The sequence below is a fragment of the Protopterus annectens genome, chromosome 6.part0 (genome assembly GCF_019279795.1).
Source record: "Protopterus annectens isolate FY-2018-M chromosome 6.part0, PAN1.0, whole genome shotgun sequence".
In the NCBI taxonomy this organism is placed as follows: Eukaryota; Metazoa; Chordata; order Ceratodontiformes; family Protopteridae; genus Protopterus; species Protopterus annectens.
In genome coordinates this window covers 1,668,309,209-1,668,329,641 of record NC_056737.1, presented here as the reverse complement: position 1 = coordinate 1,668,329,641, position 20,433 = coordinate 1,668,309,209, and the positions used below count along the sequence as shown (strand labels likewise).

The following is a 20,433-nucleotide window of genomic DNA, read 5'->3' as shown; positions in this document are numbered from 1 at the left end:
CCCACAAGTTAAACAGTTTTTTCTGACATCGGCGGAGGCAAGAAAGAGTCCCCAACGGGGTACTTAGCTTTTTAGAAGTCTTCGGTAGTAGTAGAAGAATTCGGTAGTAGTAATCTCTGGTTCTGACCGACCGGCACTTGCGAACAGCTTCTGCTTCGGGCGCCACGCGGCAAGAAAGACTGAGGAAAATGGCGTCGGCTGATGCCTTTATACCCGAATAACTGCAGCTATGACGTCGGGTGAAGTGCGACACCAGCCGAGGCCAGACCCAGACTTTGGAATCCGGCCGACCGAAGGGCTGCCTGACGACAGGACAACCCATTTGTAAGGACTGCAGATGCATCCTTGAAGGACATCAGGTCTATCTCTGGCATTCCCCATTTCTTTGTTATGTTTTTGAAGATGTCTGGATGCAGCATCCATTCTTGAGCATCCGTGGTAGTTCTGCTTAAGCTGTCTGCTAGTGAATTCTCTTTTCCTGGTACGAATCTGGCCTGCAGTTGAATGTTGAGATTCAGGCCTAGGTTCCACAGGTCCATTGCCATCCGACATAGAGGGTAGGAATGCGTGCCTCCCTGTTTGTTGATGTACCACATGACTGTGGTACTGTCTGTCCTTATCAGCAGGTGTCCTTGCTGGAGGAATGATTTGAATGCCCCAATTGCATGCTTCACTGCCAGCATCTCCTTTAGATTTATGTGTAGATTCAGCTGGTCTTGAGACCATAGGCCTTGGATACACTTGTCTTCCATGTGTGCCCCCCAGCCTAGGTCTGAGGCTTCCGTGGTGATGGTCTGCCTTGGTTGTGGTTTGTGGAAAGGCAACCCTCTGTTGGTCTGGCCAGCCTGAGCCCACCACAGGAATTCTTTTTTCAGGCATGGAATGATTGGTATCATGGTTTCTAGACTGTGTCTGTGTTGAGACCATACATTCCTTAGGTACCATTGTAATTTTCTCATATGCAGCCTGGCATGTGGGATCAAGATTATGCAAGATGCCATGTAACCCAGGGCCTGCAGGACTTTCCTTGCAGTAAGCTGAGTTTGTCTTGTCAATGCCATGAAGTAGACTGGGAGTTGCTTTTGTTTTTCTTCTGTGAGAAAAGCCATCTGAGTTATTGTGTCCAGTTCTGCACCCAAAAATGTTATCCTTTGGGATGGCACTAGTCTTGACTTCTGTATGTTGACTGTGTATCCCAAGGCTTGTAACAGTTGTATGACATAGGCCAAATCCTTTATTATTTTTGCCTTGTTGTCAGCTTGTATTAGGCAGTCGTCCAGGTATGGGTAGATCTGAATTCCCTGAAGCCTGCAATGTGCAATTACTGATGCCAGGCATTTCGTGAATACTCTGGGCGCAGTAGATAAGCCAAAGGGCAATGCTGAGAATTGATAATGCTCTGATCCTGCAAGAAATCTGAGGTGTCTTCTGCAATCTGGTAGTATAGGGACGTGCAGGTATGCCTTCTTGAGATCTAGAGTCACCAGCCAAGACTCCTTGCCCAACATGGGAAGAAGTTGCTGTAGGGTCAGCATCTTGAATTTTGGTACAATGATATATGTGTTCAGTGCGGACAAGTCGAGAATAGGCCTCCATTGAGTTTCTTTTCTTGGTACAAGGAATAGTCTGGAGTAAAATCCTTGGCCTTGTTCCATAGATGGTACCCTTTCTATTGCTCTCATCCTCAGTAAGTTGATGATTTGTTTTAGAGCCTCTGACTTCTGGCTTGGTGGAAGGTTTGGCATTCCTCTCTTTTTTGGTAAAGTGTGGAAGTGAAACCTGTAGCCTTTGTCTATTGTTTGCAATGTCCATTTGTCTCCTGTAATGCAATGCCAGTTTTTTGAAAATAAAGCTAACTTTCCGCCCAAGGGTGCTTCCAGTTGTTCCCTGGTAGGCGGAATCAGAACCAAGTCATTGTGTCTGACCTGTGGAAGTGGTTGTAGTCGCAGCTGTGGCGGTACTCCTCTGGTTGGCAGGTTGCCACTGACGACCCCTGTAGGCACCCCTTGATTGACCTCTGCCTCTTGGGCATCTATTTCTGCCTCTCTGTGCTCTGGAGGTGTCTGGAAAGGACCAATTCTTTGAAGGCCAGTTTCTGCTGAATCTCGGAGGTTGGACCTGCAGAAAATCCTTGACTGTTTGCACAGATTTTGCTTTTTCTTCCACTTTCTTTAGAACCTCCTGTGCAGGGGAGCCAAATAAACTTTGTTTCGCCATAGGGGCATCTAGGAGTTTAGACTTGACATGGGTCTGGCAAGGATTGCTCTTTTAGCCAGGCATGCCTTGGAATCACTGCTCCAGTCATAGCTGATCTAAATGAAGCCTCCAGTGCATCATAGCCACATTTTAAGAAATGATTACTGACCTGCTGAGAGTTGTGTACCAAATCCTGAAGGGACTTACGGTCTAAAGGTTCAGGAGAGGAAAGCTTTTTATTCAGCTGATCTAACAAAAATTCCTGGTACTGTATCATGTGAAATTGACAGTTTAAAGCCCTGGCAGAAAGAGAAGCAGATGTATAAACCTTTTTACCCCATCTCTCTAAAGCTCTTGACTCTCTTTCAGAGTAGGGTTTTTTTGGCAGTGGCAGCTGCAACACCCTTTGGGCCCTGAGAAATAGTTTCTGGGTCTGCAGCATGGGCCTTATACAAGTGGAAGTGAGAATCTGGGACCCTGTAATATCTGTCAGGTTTGGCAGGGGCCAGGGGAAGAGAATCAGGGGCAGAACTGGCATCATTGTATGCATCATCAACAACTGACAGTACAGGTGGTATGGCTAAAGGCCTATGCTGTGGCAAGTGTAAAAAAGTCCTTAGCCTTTTCCTAGAATCAGAGAAATTCTGACCCTGCCATTGAAAGTGTTCCCTCATTGAGTGTAGAGTCTCCCCAAAGGAAAATTCTTCTGGGGGGGAGGCAGAAGGAATTGAGTCTTCTGCATCCGAATCCTCATAAGGTGAGTATGGTCCTTCCTGATGGTCTGATAAATCTGATCCATCCGAGGAATAGTCAGAGGAGAGAGGTTCAGGGGGTTCAGTCCTAGGCCTTTTTTCAGGAGGAGGTTGTGAGGCCCTGTCTGGGTGAGGTTGGGATCCCCTAATCAGAGATATAAGGTCCTCAGCAAGGCTGAGAATCTGACAACTTGAGGAAGGTCTGTGAGAGGAAGCTTTTGTTGGTAAGGCCTTGGAAAGTTTAGCTGCTTTAGCCCTGGAGAAGGCCTTAATAGACATAGAAGCAGGGGGTCTAGCTGCCCCACGTGCAGGAGTAGAGATGTCCAACGGAATGGTGTCGGACAATTCTTGTGTGCCTGCTTCTTCGGTAGGAATTTCTGTAGCCGACTCAGCCTCTGTGGCTTCGGTTGTCGGAGGCATGCTTTCGGCAGAAGGAAGAACCGAGGACTCTGTTTCAGCCGAAACCGAGACACTCGCGGTAGGTCTAACCGTGGTTTCAGCGAAACCGGGCCACGAAGTGTCGGTCCTTTTCCTTGCTTTTGGCTAAATGTGTAGTCGGAGTCTCCGACGGCATTTTATATGCAAAAGTGGAACCAAAAAACTCTTCTGCAAACTCCGACCGACGTCTAAGTGTCCGTCGGTTGAAGGAAGCACAGGCTAAACAAGCTGATACGTCGTGGTCTGGGCCTAAGCAAGGAAGGCAGTAAGAGTGGAAATCCTTATGAGGTATTTGTTTCCCACAAGTTAAACAATTATTTACTTTGTCTGACATCGGCTGAGGCAAGAAAGAGTCCCCAACGGGGTACTTAGCTTTTTTAGAAGTCTTCGGTAGCTGAAATCTCTGGATCTGACCGACTGGCACTTGCGAACAGCTTCTGCTTCGGGCACCGCGCGGCAAGAAAAGACTGAGGAAAATGGCGTCGGCCGATGCCTTTATACCCCAGGAGCTATGACGTCGGGTGAAGTGCGACATCAGCCGAGGCCAGACCCAGACTTTGGAATCCGGCCGACCGAAGGGCTGCCTGAGGCAGGACAACCCATATGACTGCAGATGCATCCTTGAAGGACATCAGTGAAACACGAAGAACATCTGTTTGATGAGAGGGTGATAAAATAGACGTGGATCAGTATTATAATGAGCTGAAATGTGTTGGGACTTTAAGAATTAATTAGGTCAGGTGATTTAATGCTCTTACTTAAGGGGAATCAGGTTGTTAGAGTTTGGATTCTGATGAAGGTGTGTTAGTCTTATGAAAGCGCACAATCCTGGTATATTGAAGTTTTTTAACAAGAAGGTTATTTCTGTGACTTTTTTCCAGCTGATTTGTTCTTTGTTCGTTTCTTGGTTGCTGTTTTTAATTCTGAGATGGCAGAGGCATGAATCTTAATGGAGAAGGATAGGCCTCTGTGGAGCAGCTCTGCTAGGTAATACAGGATTAGAGGTAAGGAAGGCACTGCTGTGTCCTTCTCTTGGGACGGATTCCAAGAACAATATCTTTTCCACTTTTCAGCATAGGATTTCCTAGTACTAGGCCTTCTGGCTAAAAGAATGATGTCCAGCACCTGTTTGCTGAGGGCTGCTGGTAGTGTATTCAAGGGATAAGCCAGGCTGCAAGGTTTAGGGATTACAATCGTGAATGCAAAATATGTCCCTCTTGCTGAGGCAGCAGGGTAGGAGTCTGGTGAAGGTGCCAGGGTGGCACTGTTGTCAGACTGGGCAAGAGTGGGTACCAGTGCTGGCGTGGCCAGTCTGGGGCAATAAGAATTGCCCTTGGTCTGTCCTGTTTTATCTTGAGTAGTACTTCTGAGAGGAGGGACAGAGGGGGAAGGCATAAATTGAGAGGTTTTCCCATTGAAAGGATAGGGCATCCACCTTCCAGGCCCTGCTGTGAGGGTTCCTGGTGCAGAAGTTGTTCAACTGGTGGTTCTCGGGGGGGGGGGGGGCAAACAGGTCCACCTCCAGTGTCCCCCACCTCTGGATCAGAAGGTTGAAGGTGTTGGGCTCCAATTTCAATTTGTGTGGGTCTAAAAGATTTCTGCTTAAGTAGTTTGCCAGTGATTTTTGTTTGCCTGGCAGGATTTGAGCTTGTAGATGCACTTGGTTGCTCAAGGCTGTGTTCCACAAGGCCATGGCTAACCTGCAGAGTGGGTAAGAATGGGTTCCTCCCTGCTTGTTTATGTACCACATAACTGTGGTGTTGTCTGTTTTTATAAGCAGTTGTCCTAGAAGTATTAGGAATGTGAAGGCTGTCAAAGCATTCTGTACAGCTAGCATCTCTTTCTGATTGATGTGCAGGAGAATCTGGGCTGGGCTCCAGTGGCCCTGAATACATTAGCCTGCCATGTGAGCCCCCCATACATAGTCTGATCCATCCGTTTTCAGGGTTTGGGAGGCGAGAGATTGAGTGAAAAGCGGTCCTTTATTGTGTTTGCATGCTTCTGCCCACCAAAGGAACTCTGCTTAAATAAGGTATGATTGAATGATTGTTTCTAGGTCCTGAGAATGCTGGCACCAAAGATTTTTTTTTTTAAGTACCATTAAAGTTTCTTAATTTGCAGTCTTGCACATGGAATTAGCAGAATACATGAGGTCATGAACCCTAGGGCTTGCATTATTTTTCTTGCAGATAGCTGGGTTCTGGTAACCATTTGTTGAAAGTAGTTTGTCAGATAGACCTGTTTTTCTTAAGTGAGAAATGTCATCTGGGAAGTTGTGTCCAAGCTAGCAATTCCCGACTGTCTGCCTGAATCAGGCAGTCTTCCAAGTATGGGAAAATCTGGATATTTCTCTGCCTGCAGTATGCAATGGCTGGAGCCAGGCACTTTGTGAATACTCTGGGTGCAGCAGATAAGCCAAAGGGAAGTGCAGAGAACTGATAGTGCATACAGCCTGCCCTGAATCGTAGATATTTTCTGCATGACTCCCTTAGGGGGATGTGCAGATGAACTTCTTTTAAGTCTAGGGTGACTAACCAGGCATCCTTGGCTAGCATAAGGAGAAGCTGTTGCAGGGTAAGCATCTTAAATTTTGGGACGACCAGAAAAGTGTTGAGAGTGGATAGATCCAAGATTGGGTGCCAAGGGCCCTCTTTTCTGGGCACCAGGAAAAGCCTTGAGTAGAAACCCTGCCCCCTTTGTCCTACTGGAACAGGTTGAATAGCTCCAATATTGAGCAGGGAAAGTACTTGCTTTTGAGCTTCTGCCCACTGGTTTGGAGGAAGGTCTGGAAACCCGCTTGGGGTTAGCAGTGTATGGAAGCAAAATCTGTACCCCTGGGATACAATGTTTAGGACCCATCTGTCCTGAGTAAGAGGCATCCAGTTTGTTGCATGAAGGGCAAGTTTTCCTCCTAGGGGCACACGTAACTGGGCAGGGCTGGGAAGGATAATTGAAAAGTCATTGTGAACTTTTTCCATAAGGGGGAGGCTTACCACTCCCTGTTTTTTAGGTGGGGGCACTCCACTTAGATCTCTGCATACCCTGAGAATGTAGTCTGGGTGGCCTGTTTCCCCTGGGTTTGGTCCGAGAAAGCCTGGAAGGGGCTGGAAAGGACCAGCTTTTAGAAGGCCAATGCCTACTGAATCTAGGTGGCTGCAGTTGTAAGAATTATAACAGTTTGCATAGATTTAGCTTTTTCGGCCATCTTTTTAAGAACCTCTTCTGCTTTGGTGCCAAATAAACGGTCCTTAATTAAAGGAACGTCTAGTAATTTGGATTTGACATGATCTGGAAGTTTTTTTCCTTCAGCAAAGCATGCATTCTCAGTACAGACCCAGTGACTGCAGCCCTGCAAGATGCTTCTAGGGCATCAAAGCCACACTGCAAAGTATGCTTACTAACTTGGTTTGCAGAATGCATTAGCTCTTCTAAATCTTTATCTTCTGCATAATCTGGGAGTAACACCATTTTTTGTTTAATTAGTTCCATAATATGCTGCTGGTACTTCAACATGTGAAACTGGCAATTCAATGCCTTTATGGCAAGAGTTACAGAGGTATATACCTTCTTACCCCATGTGTCTAAAGCTCTGGAATCCCCATCTGCAGGAGTAGGATTTTTGGCTGTAGAAGCCTTAATACATTTAGGTCCCTGGGAAATGGTATCTGGATCCGCAGTAGGATTCCTGAAGAGAAATTTGTGGGAATCAGGTACTCTGTAGTACCTGTCAGGTTTCCTAGGGGCCGGAGGTAAAGTATCTGGAGTAAGACTGAATTCCATAAAAACATCATCTACAACATCCAGGACAGGGGGTATAGCTAGAGTCTGGTGCTGAGGCAAGTCTAAAAATTCTCTGAGTCTCTTTTTGGACTGAGGGTAGTCCGGGCATTCCCAACTGAAATGCTCTCCTAAAGTATGCAAGGTTTCACCAAAAGAAAAATCCTCTGGAGGGGAGGCAGCGGAAATGGATTCCTCTGCATCTGAATCCTCATAGGTTGATAAGGGCATGGCCTGATAATCAGAAGGGTCAGAGCCATCAGATTCCTGGTCTGTAGAATCAGAATGAAACAATTCTTAGTCTCTTAGCAGGGCAAGGCTGGCTTCCCCTAATTAGGGTAATAAGGTCTTCAGCCACTTGTTTTTGTGGCATGCCAGCTTGAGCATGTGCTTTGGTCATTGGTTTTCTAGGCATAGTGCATACTCTGGACCTCAGAAATTCAGTAGTTTTAGCTAAAAATGAAGTAGTCTGTTTAATTCAAACATAGGTAAGTCAGAATACACCCTCAGAAGCCGGTGCCTGCACAGCGGCTCCAGACCCATCCAAGGTAGAGACATCCACAGGTTCCACAGTCGCAGAAGCATCTCGAGGCATACTGGACTCCGAATGGGTCTCAGCAGAGGCCTGTGAATCTGCAGAAGCAGGCATCAGGGGCTGCAAAGGTGCCTCACTGAGTACCGGTGAACTGGCAACTAGCTTAACGTAAATGTCGGCAGTTGTGGACGTATGCGGTCTGTCTCCAAGTCTTTATCTTTAAGTTTTTTTGGAAGATCGGTAGTCGGATGGCTTATCGAAGCCATTTCGGATATGGAGAATGACAGCGAAAGAATTTAGCAACAAAGATAGCCCGATGACGAATGGTTCAGGCGTTAAACAAGGCACATAACCGACAGCGAGGAATGTCGTGGTCTGCGCCTAAACAGGTGATGCAGTAAGAATGAAAATCTCGGAGGTATTTGCTTTCCCCAGGCAAGAAAATTGTTAACTTTTTCTGACATCGGTTATACTGCAACAGTGAATACACTTCAAAATCTACATTTATGGTAAGTGCACACAACTGTACTATGTTCTTCATGCTTCACTGTTGCAGTCATCACACTTGGGTTGATTCTCAAAGGTGAAGAAAAGGGTGGAGGCAGTCAAGAAAACTGAGGGCTGGATAGGATGCCCTGCAAGACTGCGGTTGCAAAGCCTGCCCTGGATTTGGAGAAGATAGGCAGGTGGTAATACTTGGTGAAAGTATGAACAGAACTCCATGCTGCAGCCTCCAGGATGTGGTAGGGACCCTTCTGAGAAAAGCTGCAGAGGTGGAGGTTGCCCTGATAGAATGTGTCCTGACCCCCTTAGGGGGCAGTTTCCTGTGGTATTTGTAGCAGAAATGGATACAGTGTGCTATCCAATTGGAGACAGATTGTTTGGATATGGCCTTGCCCTCTGCCCCTGCTGCAAAGCTGACTAGCAATTGGACAATTTTCCTACAAGATTTAGTCCTATCCAGGTAGAATCTGAGCTGTCTGTACACATCTAGAAAATGCAGAATCATCTCCCCCAAGTTTTGTGGGTTATGGAAAAAGGTGGGCAAATGAACTGATTGGCTGAGAGCCACACTGGACACCACTTTAGGCATGAAAGTTGGGTTAGTCCAGAGGGAGACCCTGTCAGCATGAAAAATGATGAAGGGCTCTACTGCCATGAGTGCTTGTAGTTCTGAAACTCTTCTAGCTGAAGTGATGGCCAGAAGCAATGCCATTTTCCAAAAAAGAAATTTTAACTCTTCTGAAGCTGCAGGCTCAAGGGGGGGGGGGGTGAGCTTTTCCAACATAAAGTTAAGTTCCCAAGCTGGGGTAGGAGCTCTTCTGGGTGACCTTAAATTGTTAACCCCTCTTAGGAAAGTACAGTTTTGTACCTACCATAAATGTAGATGTCCGAGAGGTATGCATCTGCAGTCCTAACAAATGGGTTGTCCTGCCTCAGGCAGCCCTTCGGTCGGCCGGATTCCAAAGTCTGGGTCTGGCCTCGGCTGATGTCGCACTTCACCCGACGTCATAGCTGCTGTGAATTGGGTATAAAGGCATGAGCCGACGCCATTTTCCTCAGTGTTTCTTGCCCCAGATGCCAGGTGCCCTCTAGGAAGGCTAAATTTGGATAAATGTAAATGATTCCAAACAGTAGAGAACAAACAAAAATAAACATGTATAAACATATATACAAACAAATACACCATAATAGATTCCCCCAGCTAGCTACAAGATGGTCAAATACCCTAGGAGTACCACAGAGGGGAAGGAGGGTGGGTAATCCTGACTGCAGATGCATACCTCTCGGACATCTACATTTATGGTAGGTACAAAACTGTACTATGTCCTTCAAGGATGCATCTGCAGTCCTAACAAATGGGTAGATTACCATAGCCAAACTGGGGGAGGAGGCACTAAGATGATTATGGTGCAGTTAAGATCCCTTGCAAAACAGCAGTTGCAAAACCTGCTCGGGATCTGGAGTATAAAGGTAGATTATAATGCTTGGCAAATGTATGCACGGAGCTCCAAGTAGCAGCTTCTAAAATGTCTTTGGTAGCCACTCCTCGTAAGAAAGCTGTAGTAGTGGCTGTAGCCCTTGTGGAGTGAGGTCTGATGTCTTTTGGAGTTGTCTTTCCATGAAAAGAGTAACAAAATCTAATGCAATTTCCTATCCATTTTGAGATTGTCTCTTTTGAAATCGCTTTTCCTTCCATTCCTGTTGCATAAGCTACCAGAAGTTGGTCAGTTTTTCTATTGTTCTTGGTTCTGTCCAGATAGTAGCGCAATTGCCTGTGCACATCCAAGGTATGTAGTAGTCTTTCCCCCCTGTTCTGTGGGTTGGGGAAGAATGTTGGTAGGTGGATTGCTTGGTTCAATGATACCCTGGAGACCACTTTTGGCATAAAGGTAGGGTTAGTTCTGAAGGACACTCTATCCTGATGGAAGATAAGGAAGGGCTGTACTGCCATTAATGCCTGTAATTCAGAAACCCTTCTTGCTGAAGTGATTGCAAGCAGGAAAGCAGTTTTCCAAGATAAGAACTGTAATTCTGCTGTTGCCGCTGGTTCGAAAGGGGGAAGTGTTAACTTTTCCAGCACAAAGTTAAGGTCCCATGTAGGCAAAGGTGGCTTCCTTGGAGGCTTTACATTTTTAATTCCTCTCAGGAACTGTCTGAGTAGAGGATGAGAGAAGACTGGAGGATCCATGTTGTATTCTGCTGAAATTGCTGATGCATGAATCTTAATGGAGGAGTAAGACAGGCCATTGTGGAAAAGTTCTGCTAAATATTCCAGGATGTTAGCTATGTTTGCTAATGATACATTTTCTCCTTTTGCTGCACTCCAAATGAGGTATCTTTTCCATTTGGCTGAATAAGTCTTCCTTGTGGAGGGTCTGCGAGCCTCCAGGATAATGTCTTTAACCCTCTGAGATAAATCTGGGTTATTTTGTTTTATTTAATATTCCAAGCAGCTAGTTGCAGTGTTTTCAAGTTTGGATGTAGGATCTTGAAGTTGTTCTGTGTTAGCAGTAAAGGAACTAGAGGTAGAGGCCATGCGTGTGTCCGAGACATACTCCTCAGTAGCGGGTATCAATGCTGCCTCGGCCAGTCTGGAGCTATCAGGATGATCTTTGGGTGATCTTCTTTGATGTTTAGTAGCACTTTGTGCATCAAAGGAAGAGGTGGGAATGCATATGCTGTCAGGTTTTCCCAACTGAAGGAGAGGGAGTCCACCTTCCAAGCAAGTGGGTGGTATGCCCTTGTGCAGAATTTCCTCAATTGGTGGTTGTGAGGGGATGCGAACAGGTCTATTTCTGGTAGTCCCCATTTCTTTGTAATGGATTTGAAGATGTCTGGATGCAGCATCCATTCGTGGGCATCCGTGGTAGTTCTGCTTAAAGTGTCTGCTAGGATATTTTCTTTTCCTGGCACAAATATGGCCTGGAGCTGAATGTTGAGGTTCAGGGCCATATTCCACAGGTCCATTGCCATCCGGCATAGAGGATATGAGTGTGTGCCTCCTTGTTTGTTGATATACCACATGACTGTGGTGTTGTCCGTCCTCATCAGCAAATGACCCTGTTGAAGAAACGGTCTGAATGTCTGAATTGCCTGTTTCACTGCCAGCATCTCTTTTTGATTTATGTGTAGGTTCAGCTGGTCTTGTGTCCATAGGCCTTGTATACACTTGTCCACCATGTGTGCCCTCCAACCAAGGTCTGAGGCGTCCGTGGTGATAGACTGGCTTGGGTGAGGCTTGTGGAAAGGCAGTCCTCTGTTCAACTGACAGGCCTGAGCCCACCACAGGAATTCTTGCTTCAGGCATGGAATTATTGGAATCTGGGCTTCTAGACTGTGCTTGTGTTGAGACCATAAATTCCTTAGGTTCCATTGCAACTTCCTCATATGCAGTCTGGCATGTGGAATCAATATTATACAGGATGCCATGTAACCCAGGGCTTGCAGGACTTTCCTTGCTGTAAGCTGGTTCTGTGTTGTTAAAGTTGCTTTTGCTTTTCTGCTGTGAGAAATGCCATCTGATTTGAAGTGTCCAGTTCTGCACCCAAGAATGTTATCCTTTGGGATGGTACCAGCCTTGACTTTTTCATGTTGACTGTGTATCCCAGGGCTTGCAGTAGTTGTATAACCTTTTCCAAATCTTTTGTTAATTTGGTCTTGTTGTCCGCTTGTATTAGGCAGTCGTCCAGGTATGGATAAATCTGAATTCCCTGAAGCCTGCAATGAGCAATTACTGATGCCAGGCATTTCGTGAATACTCTGGGCGCAGTAGATAAGCCAAAGGGCAATGCTGAGAATTGATAGTGCTCTGATCCTGCAAGAAATCTGAGGTATCTTCTGCAATCTGGTCGTATAGGGACGTGCAGGTATGCCTCCTTGAGATCTAGAGTCACCAGCCAAGACTCTTTGCCCAGCATGGGAAGAAGTTGCTGTAGGGTCAGCATTTTGAATTTTGGAACAATGAGATATATGTGTTCAGAGCGGACAGGTCGAGAATAGGTCTCCATTGGTTTTCTTTCCTTGGTACCAGGAAAAGTCTGGAGTAAAATCCTTGTCCTTGTTCCATAGACGGTACCTTTTCTATAGCTCTCATCCTTAGTAAGTGGTTGATTTGTTCTAGAGCGTTTGTTTTTTGGTTTGGTGGTAGGTTTGGCATTCCTCTCTTTTTTGGTAGTGTGGAAGTGAAACCTGTAGCCTTTGTCTATTGTCTGTAAAATCCATTTGTCTCCTGTAATATAATGCCAGTTTACAGAAAATAAGGCTAGCTTTCCACCTAAGGGTGCTTCCAGTTGTTCCCTGGTAGGCGGTATCAGAGTCAAGTCATTGTGCCTGTCCTGTGGAAGTGGTAGTAGCTGGATCTGTGGCAGTACTTCTCTGGTTGTTAGGCTGCCACTGACGTCCCCTGTAGGCACCTCTGGATTGGCCTCTGCCTCTTGGGCGCCTATTTCTGCCCCTCTGTGCTCTGGAAGTGTCTGGAAAGGACCAATTCTTCGAAGGCCAATTTCTACTAAACCTCGGAGGCTTGACCTGTAAGAAATCCTTGACTGTTTGGACAGATTTTGCTTTTTCTTCCACCTTCTTTAGCACTTGCTGTGCAGGGAGCCAAACAAACTTTGTTTCTCCATGGGAGCATCTAGGAGCTTTGACTTTACATGGTCTGGTAAGGATTGCTCTTTTAACCATGCATGCCTTCTGATCACTGTACCAGTCATAGCTGATCTAAAGGAAGCCTCCAGTGCATCATAGCCGCATTTTAAGGAATGATTACTGACCTGCTGAGTGTTATGTACCAAATCCTGAAGGGACTTACGGTCTATAGGTTCAGGAGAGGACAGTTTTTATTTAGCTGGTCTAACAAAATTCCTGATACTGAATCATGTGGAATTGACAGTTTAAGGCCCTAGCCGAAAGAGTAGCAGAAGTATAAACTTTTTACCCCATCTCTAATGCCCTAGATTCTCTTTCAGAGGAGGGGTTTTTGGCAGAAGCAGCTGCTACAGCTTTGGGGCCCTGTGAAATAGTTTCAGGATCTGCAATAGGAGCCTTATACAAGTGAAAGTGTGTATCCGGGACCCTGTAATATCTGTCGGGCTTAGCAGGGGCCGGGGGTAGAGAGTCAGGGGCAGTACAAGCATCATTAAATGCATCATCCACAACTGTTAGTACTGGAGGAATGGCTAAAGGCCTGTGCTGTGGTAAATGTAAAAAGGTCCTTAGCCTTTTCCTTGAATCTGAAAAATCCTGGCCCTGCCATTGAAATTGCTCTCTCACAGCATGCAGGGTTTCCCCAAAAGAAAATTCCTCAGGAGGAGAGGCAGAAGGGATGGAGTCTTCTGCATCAGAGTCCTCATATGGAGAATAAGGGCCTTCTGGAGGATTTGAGTTTTCTGAATCATCCATGGAATAATCAGTTGAAACTGGCTCAGGGGGCTCTGCTCTAGGCCTCTTCTCTGGAGGGGGTTGAGAGGCCCTGTCAGGGTGAGGTTGGGATCCCCTGATCCAGGAAATGAGATCCTCAGCCAGGCTGAGCATTTTGGAACTAGAGGTAGGCGTGTGTGAGGGGATTTTAGCAGGCAAGGCCTTAGAAGTTTTAGCTGCTTTAGCCCTAGAAAAAGCCTTGATAGACAGATGCAGGGGGCCTAGCAGCTCCACGTGCAGGAGTAGATATGTCTAAAGGAATAGTATCTGATAAATCCTGGGAACCTGCAACAGCAGGGGAAATTTCAGTAGCAGATTCAGCCATGCTGTGAGGCCTCGGCTATAGGAGGTATGCCGGCCAAGAACCGTGGACTCGGTTTCAGCCGAAACAGAGACACTCAGTTGGCTTAACCGTGGTTTCGGCGAAACCGCGGACCGCGAAAGTGTCGGTCCTTTTCCACGCTTTTAGCTAATTGTGAAGTCAGAGTATCCGACGGCATTTTGTAAGCAAAAGCGGAGCCGAAAAACTCCTCTGCAAACTCCGACCGACGTCTATAAAGTGTCCGTCGGTTGAAGGAAGCACAGGCTAGACAAGCTGCTACGTCGTGGTCTGGGCCTAAGCAAGGAAGGCAGTAAGAGTGGAAATCCTTATGAGGTATTTGTTTCCCACAAATTAAACAGTTATTTACTTTTTCTGACATCGGCTGAGGCAAGAAAGAGTCCCCAACGGGGTACTTAGCTTTTTAGAAGTCTTCGGTAGTAGTAATCTCTGGATCTGACCGACCGGCACTTGCGAACAGCTTCTGCTTCGGGCATCGCGCGGCAAGAAAGACTGAGGAAAATGGCGTCGGCTGATGCCTTTATACCCAATTCACAGCAGCTATGACATCGGGTGAAGTGCGACATCAGCCAAGGCCAGACCCAGACTTTGGAATTCGGCCGACCGAAGGGCTGCCTGAGGCAGGACAACCCATTTGTTAGGACTGCAGATGCATCCTTGAAGGACATCTGTCTGATGCAGAGGGTGAGAAAATAGGGGTGGCTCTGTGCTGTAATGAGCAGAGATGGCAGAGGCATTAATTTTAATGGAGGAGAAGGACAGGCCCCTGGGTAGTAGGTCTGCTAGATAATCCAGGATGAGAGGTAGGGAGGGCTGTGCTGCTTCAGCTCCTTTAGTCTGGTTTCATGTGCAATACCATTTCCACTTGTCAGCATAGGATTTCCTAGTGCTGGGGCATCTGGCCTCGCGTATAACATCCAGGACTTGCTTGCTTAGACTGGCAACTGGAGGGGATATCAGGGAATAAGCCAGATTGTGGATGCATGAATTCTCTGCTCTGCTGGGTCAGGAGAGTTGGGATCGGAGGTAGGTGCCATGGTGGCAGGGGTGACAGACTGCACAGCAGTGGGTACAAGTGCTGGCGTGGCCAGTCTGGGGCAAGATTGCTCTTGGTTTTTCTTCTCTTATTTTGAGTAGTACCCTTGAAAGTAGAGGTAGAGGGGGAAATGCATAGATCGATAGGTTTACCCATTGGAAGGATAGGGCATAAATATTCCAGGCCTTGCTGTGATGTTTCCCTGGTACAGAATTTGCTGAGCTGTTTGTTATGGGAGGCAGAGGTCCACCTTCGGGGTGCCCCATTTCCGGGTTACAAGGTTGAAGGTGCTGTAGTCTAGCTGCCACTCATGTGGGTCTAGGAGGTTTCTGCTAAAGTTGTCTGACAGCGTTTTGGGAGCCTGGCAGGAATTGTGCTTGCAGATGAATATTCATGGCTGAAGCAGTGTGCCAAAGGGTCATGGCGAGCCTGCAGAGGGAATAAGAATGAGTTCCTCCCTGCTTGTTGATGTACCACATCACTGTGGTGTTGTCTGTTTTGATCAGTAGAGGCCCAGGTGAGAGAAGTGGTTTGAAAGCTGTCATTGTGCTGAACAGCTAGCATCTCTTTTTGGTTGATGTGTAGATGTATTTGATTTGGGCTCCAATGGCCCTGAATGCAGCTGCTGTCTAGGTGTGCACCCCAGGCATAATCGGATACGTCTGTGGTTAGGGTCTGGGCGGCGCCGGGTTGTGAGAAGGGAAGACTCTTGTGGTTGCATGCTGCTGCCCAACAAAGAAAATCTTTCCTTAGACAGGGCATCATAGGTATGATAATTTCCAGGTTCTGAGAGTGTTGACACCAAAGGCTTTTTAGGCATCACTGAGGTTTCCTCCTATGTAGTCTTGCATATGGAATGAGTAGAATGCAGGATGCCATGAACCCTAGAGTTTGCAGAATATATCTTGCAGATAACTGGGTTCTGGTGGCTAGTTGAGAGAAGTAGCCTGTCAGATAGGCTTGTTTTTCTGGAGTAAGGAATGCCATCTGGGAAGCTGTGTCCAGGCTTGCTCCCAGGAAAACAATTTTCTGAATGAGTACTACTTGGATTTCTTTTCGTTTATAGTGTACCCCCATAAAGACATCATCCACAACATCCAGGACAGGAGGAATGGCTAAAGGTCGGTGCTGTGGTAAATCTAAGAATTCCCAGAGTCGTATTTTGGACTAAGGATAGCCCTGATGCTCCCTTAAAGTAGGTAGGGTTTCACCAAATGAAAAAAATATCTGGAGGAGAGGCAGAAGGAATGGATTCCTCTGCATCTGAATCCTCATAAGCAGACAAGGGTTGCATGTCTTCATATTCAGAAACTTCAGATTTATCGGACTCCTGGTCAGGTAAAACTGCTGGGGACAAGTCTCTTTCTTTTGGAAGGGTTAGGCTGGCTTCCCCTAATAAGCATAAGGTCTTCTGCCATTTTAAGCATTTGAGATTGTGGCATGGAAGCAGGTGCTTGAGCTTGGGTCTTTCTTTTAGACATAGTTTGTACCCTGGGCCTTAGAAACTCTGTAGTTTTAGAAGGAACTGAAGATGCAAAAGAAGTCGACGGTTTGTGTCGAGTAGTGGTAGTGTGAAGAACTTCCTCGGAAGCCGGTGCCTGCTCAGCGGCTCAGGACCCATCGAAGGTAGACACATCTGCAGGAACCTTAGACAAAGAAAAGTATTGCGGGATATCGGACTCCGAACAGGTCTCAGTAGTGGCCTGAGAATCAACCGAAGGGGGCATCAGGGGTGGTGAAAGTGCCTGAGGACCGGCGAACTGGCGACTAGATTACCGGAGGCATCATCGGCAGTTTTGGACCTGTGCGGACTATCTCTGTCTTTATCCTTATATTTTTTTTGGAAGATCGGCAGTCAGATGGCTTACCGAAGCCATTTCAGAATACAGAGATCGAGAGAGAAAATACTTAGCTACAATAAGGGCCTGACAACGTATAGTTCTGGCATTGAACAAAGCACAAAACCAACAGTGAGGGATGTCAGAGTCTGGGCCTAAACAGGTGACACAGTAAGAATGGAAATCTCAGTGTGGCACTTGCTTTCCACAGGCGAGACAAATTGTTAACTTTTTCAGATAGTGGTTAGGGCAAGAAAAAAGGAGCCCCAATGGGGTACTTAGCTTTAGAAGACTTCAAAATTATTCAATTTTGAAAACGAAAACTCAGGTAGCGGCAGACCAGCACTCGTGCGAACTGCTTCTGCTTCGGGCACCTCGGCAAGAAAAACTAATGTAATGGCGTCGGCTGCCTGTTTTTATACCACTGACGACCTGACGTTAGTCCTGGAGCGACAGCAACAGACGCAGAAATACTAAGCCTTTGGTATTCGGGCTGACGGAGGGCTACCCCTGGCAGGATAGCAATTCTTATTCTTCAAAAGTGCAAAGCCTCCATATGCACCTTCTTTTTTGAGGAACAGGAAAAGTATTGAACAAAATACTGAGTTTTTTTCTCCTTTTAGTACTTCCTCTATGACCCTAGCCCAGAAGGTCCTTCAACAGAGAGAGCCAGGGTTACTTTATCTTCTAGAAATGGAGGAACACCACCAACCTTTGGGCTGCTATAAAACTGCCATTTATATTCTTACCTCTCAATATTCAAGACCCACAGATCCAGAGTAATAATTTACCATTCTCTTACAAATATTCTAAAATATCCTCTTGTCCTCCATGGAAGTAGATTGTTCAAGTTTAGGAAGGTGGAGGTGGACGTCTGAACGGTATAAGGAACACCATGGCTGAGTCATGGCCCCCAGACTTCTTATTAGACTTTGCTTGGTATTCTTTTCTGTACCTGATCCTCCTTCCCTTGTTGAGTTTGTCCTTGTATAACTTTTGAGTAGTGTGTTTAGGACTTGCAAAAGTAATTTGTTACGACCTTATGGACCTGAGAATGAAAACACTGCTTGACTGACTTCATTACCTTTCCTGTTTTCCCTCCAGTCTTTTACAATCACTTTCAGCAATGGGTTTGAATGTGAGATTCTTATGCAGGACTGCATTCAGAAGCTCCACCTTAACATGACTTGGTAGCAGTTTCTTACTCAGCCAGACGGGTCTCCAGAGAACTACTGACCATATTTCTGCTACCCTGCAGGATTCATCTACTGCACAATATCCACACTTTTTGGACTGCCTTACAACTTGGGCTGATAGGTCACAATTCCAGCACCTCTTAAGGATCCTTATCTGTGACCCCCCCCCCCAACACCTCTATTAAAATATCACTCAAGACATACGCACACATATATTAATAAGAAAAAAAACTCTCCTCTCATACATCATTCATTACAAACTTTCTTTATAATAAGTGTCTTTCAGTCCAATATCACACATCACTCAGTTCCTGCTTTCTCAAACTTCACTTCTCCTTCTGAGCATTACTCTATGTTTTATTGTTACCACAAATTCCATTAATTTATATGTAACTTGCTCCTTCCCTTTTCTAAAGATCCCTCTTCCAGTTCAATGAGCCCTCTATCCTGCACCTCATCATATCCAGCAGAGATGCGGTTGGTTATTAAGTGCATGGGTCTGGCAGGTTAAAGCTTTGAAGGATAGGGCAGCAGAGGTACAAACTTTCCCCAAAGTGGTCAGGAATCATATTCTCCTTACTTCTAAGAATGGTGACTTTGAACAAAGTAGATGAGGATCCCTTGCTAAAATCCACTGCCACCACAAATGGATCAGCCAAAGTACTTTTGTACAGGAACTTGTGGAAATGTTTTTCTATGTAAACCACCTTAGGGATATCGGTTCAACATAAGAAAAAGACTTCTACTTGGCCTCCAAAGGCCTCTTCTCAGACTAGGAATGTGGATACTGTTTTTCTCTTTCACAAAACAGGTGTTGGAAGCTGGGGCCCCAGACAACCTCAGCTAAGGACAACATCTTGTTGGCTTTAGTGAGAACGTACGTGCTAAGAAACTGAATGTTTGCTGGACCTTAAAATGGTCAGATGAATAAAAATGGAAAAGGTCAGTAGATGCAAAACTGTCTAGCTGAGACTAGTGCTACCAGACCTACAAAAACTGCTGGCGTCTGCCAGAGTCCCCTTGGTTTCCCATTGCTTAACCTATGTTACTTTCTTAATAAATGTACTTATGGAGGTTCCTGGAGGCCTCGGTCAATGTACAGTAAAACACCTAATGCATGCCCTCTTAAGAACTGCACATTTACAGAGAGAGTAAGCTCTCCTCCTGACTTGTCCACATGATGAACCTACCACAATGTGGAAAGCCAACCACAATGTGCTCTTGCCACAATCTGCACAACTTTCCTTAAAAATTATCTCAATATTAAATTTGCTATTAGACAATGACAGTGATAGCATAAAACAAATACAAAGCAAACAAGTACAAAGCTGAAAAGCTAAACTGGCTATGCATACACAAAAAGTGATTAAATCAGACAAAGCAGCATGAAAGATCTAAAGATGCAAGTGGCAGACTCCTCTTTTATACCACTGGTGCCCTATTGTCCCAAGTGGAAGGGAGTCAGCCCAGGCTATTGCAGAAAGATACAGCTCTGGAAGGCAGACTGGCTGTTGGGATACCTGCAAGCAGGACATCCTACTACTAAGAAATGCTCCAACACTGAATAAGATGAAGAACCCCAATTTTTATTCTTATTCATATGGCATTCAGTTACATGCCATGTTATCCCACAAAAGAAAAGCTATTATGCAGTTTCCACTACAAAATAATGAAAATGACAACATACTGACCGCGGAGAATAACTTCTAGACTACTGCGAATATAATGTGTGTTATACAACTCATTCTTACTAATGTAGTGCATTCACTAAACAAACAGGGCCATGTCAAGATGCCAAAAATTAAATAACCTGTCTCAAGCATTAACACTAGTAAACCTAAAGCACAATAAGGTTGCTAAACAAAGGGCATACCAACTGCTGAAAGCTTTCCTTCCACGGATTTGGATGTTCAGATTCATCTGCATTCACCTGATAAAATTTACCAGACTCTGGGTGCATCATTGGGCGAGTGTATTCAAACACTTCTGTGTATAACCTCTTCCTGCAGTGAGAATAAAACATTTTACAAACATTAAAACATAGCATGAGTAAATGAAAACCCATAAATTGTAATTTTATTCCTTTTTTGCAATTTATTAAAATCTTCCAAAAATTTAACTTAAACAAAGTACCAGTACTTTAAGAAGACTGTGAAGCATGTATGTTCAGTAATAACTAGCTGATCAAAGTATTTTTGATTTAAAAATCAAATAGGCGTACTTGCCTTCTGAATCACCATCTAATAATTTATGTACCTGTAAAGATTAGGTAATTTACCTAATTTATTGCAGCAGCAAATAATCAAATGAATTAAACCACAGCATAATCCACTGGCTTTCCCGCCTTTCTGTACCAAAGTTTAAGGTTTCCGGTTTTTTCAAAAGGGGGTTTCCTGAATACGT

General features: G+C 45.5%; 1 protein-coding gene across 3 annotated transcripts in view; it reads right to left on the bottom strand.

The window, feature by feature from the left end:
- Nucleotides 1-20,433, bottom strand: part of FBXO11 (F-box protein 11) — a 2,134,039-nt gene that overhangs the window by 1,444,964 nt on the left and 668,642 nt on the right. For all 3 annotated transcript variants that reach the window (XM_044075082.1, XM_044075080.1, XM_044075081.1), the window contains exon 5: nucleotides 19,904-20,033. In XM_044075082.1, coding sequence (XP_043931017.1) covers nucleotides 19,904-20,033 — 130 coding nt within the window. The remainder of the gene's footprint in view (nucleotides 1-19,903; nucleotides 20,034-20,433) is intronic.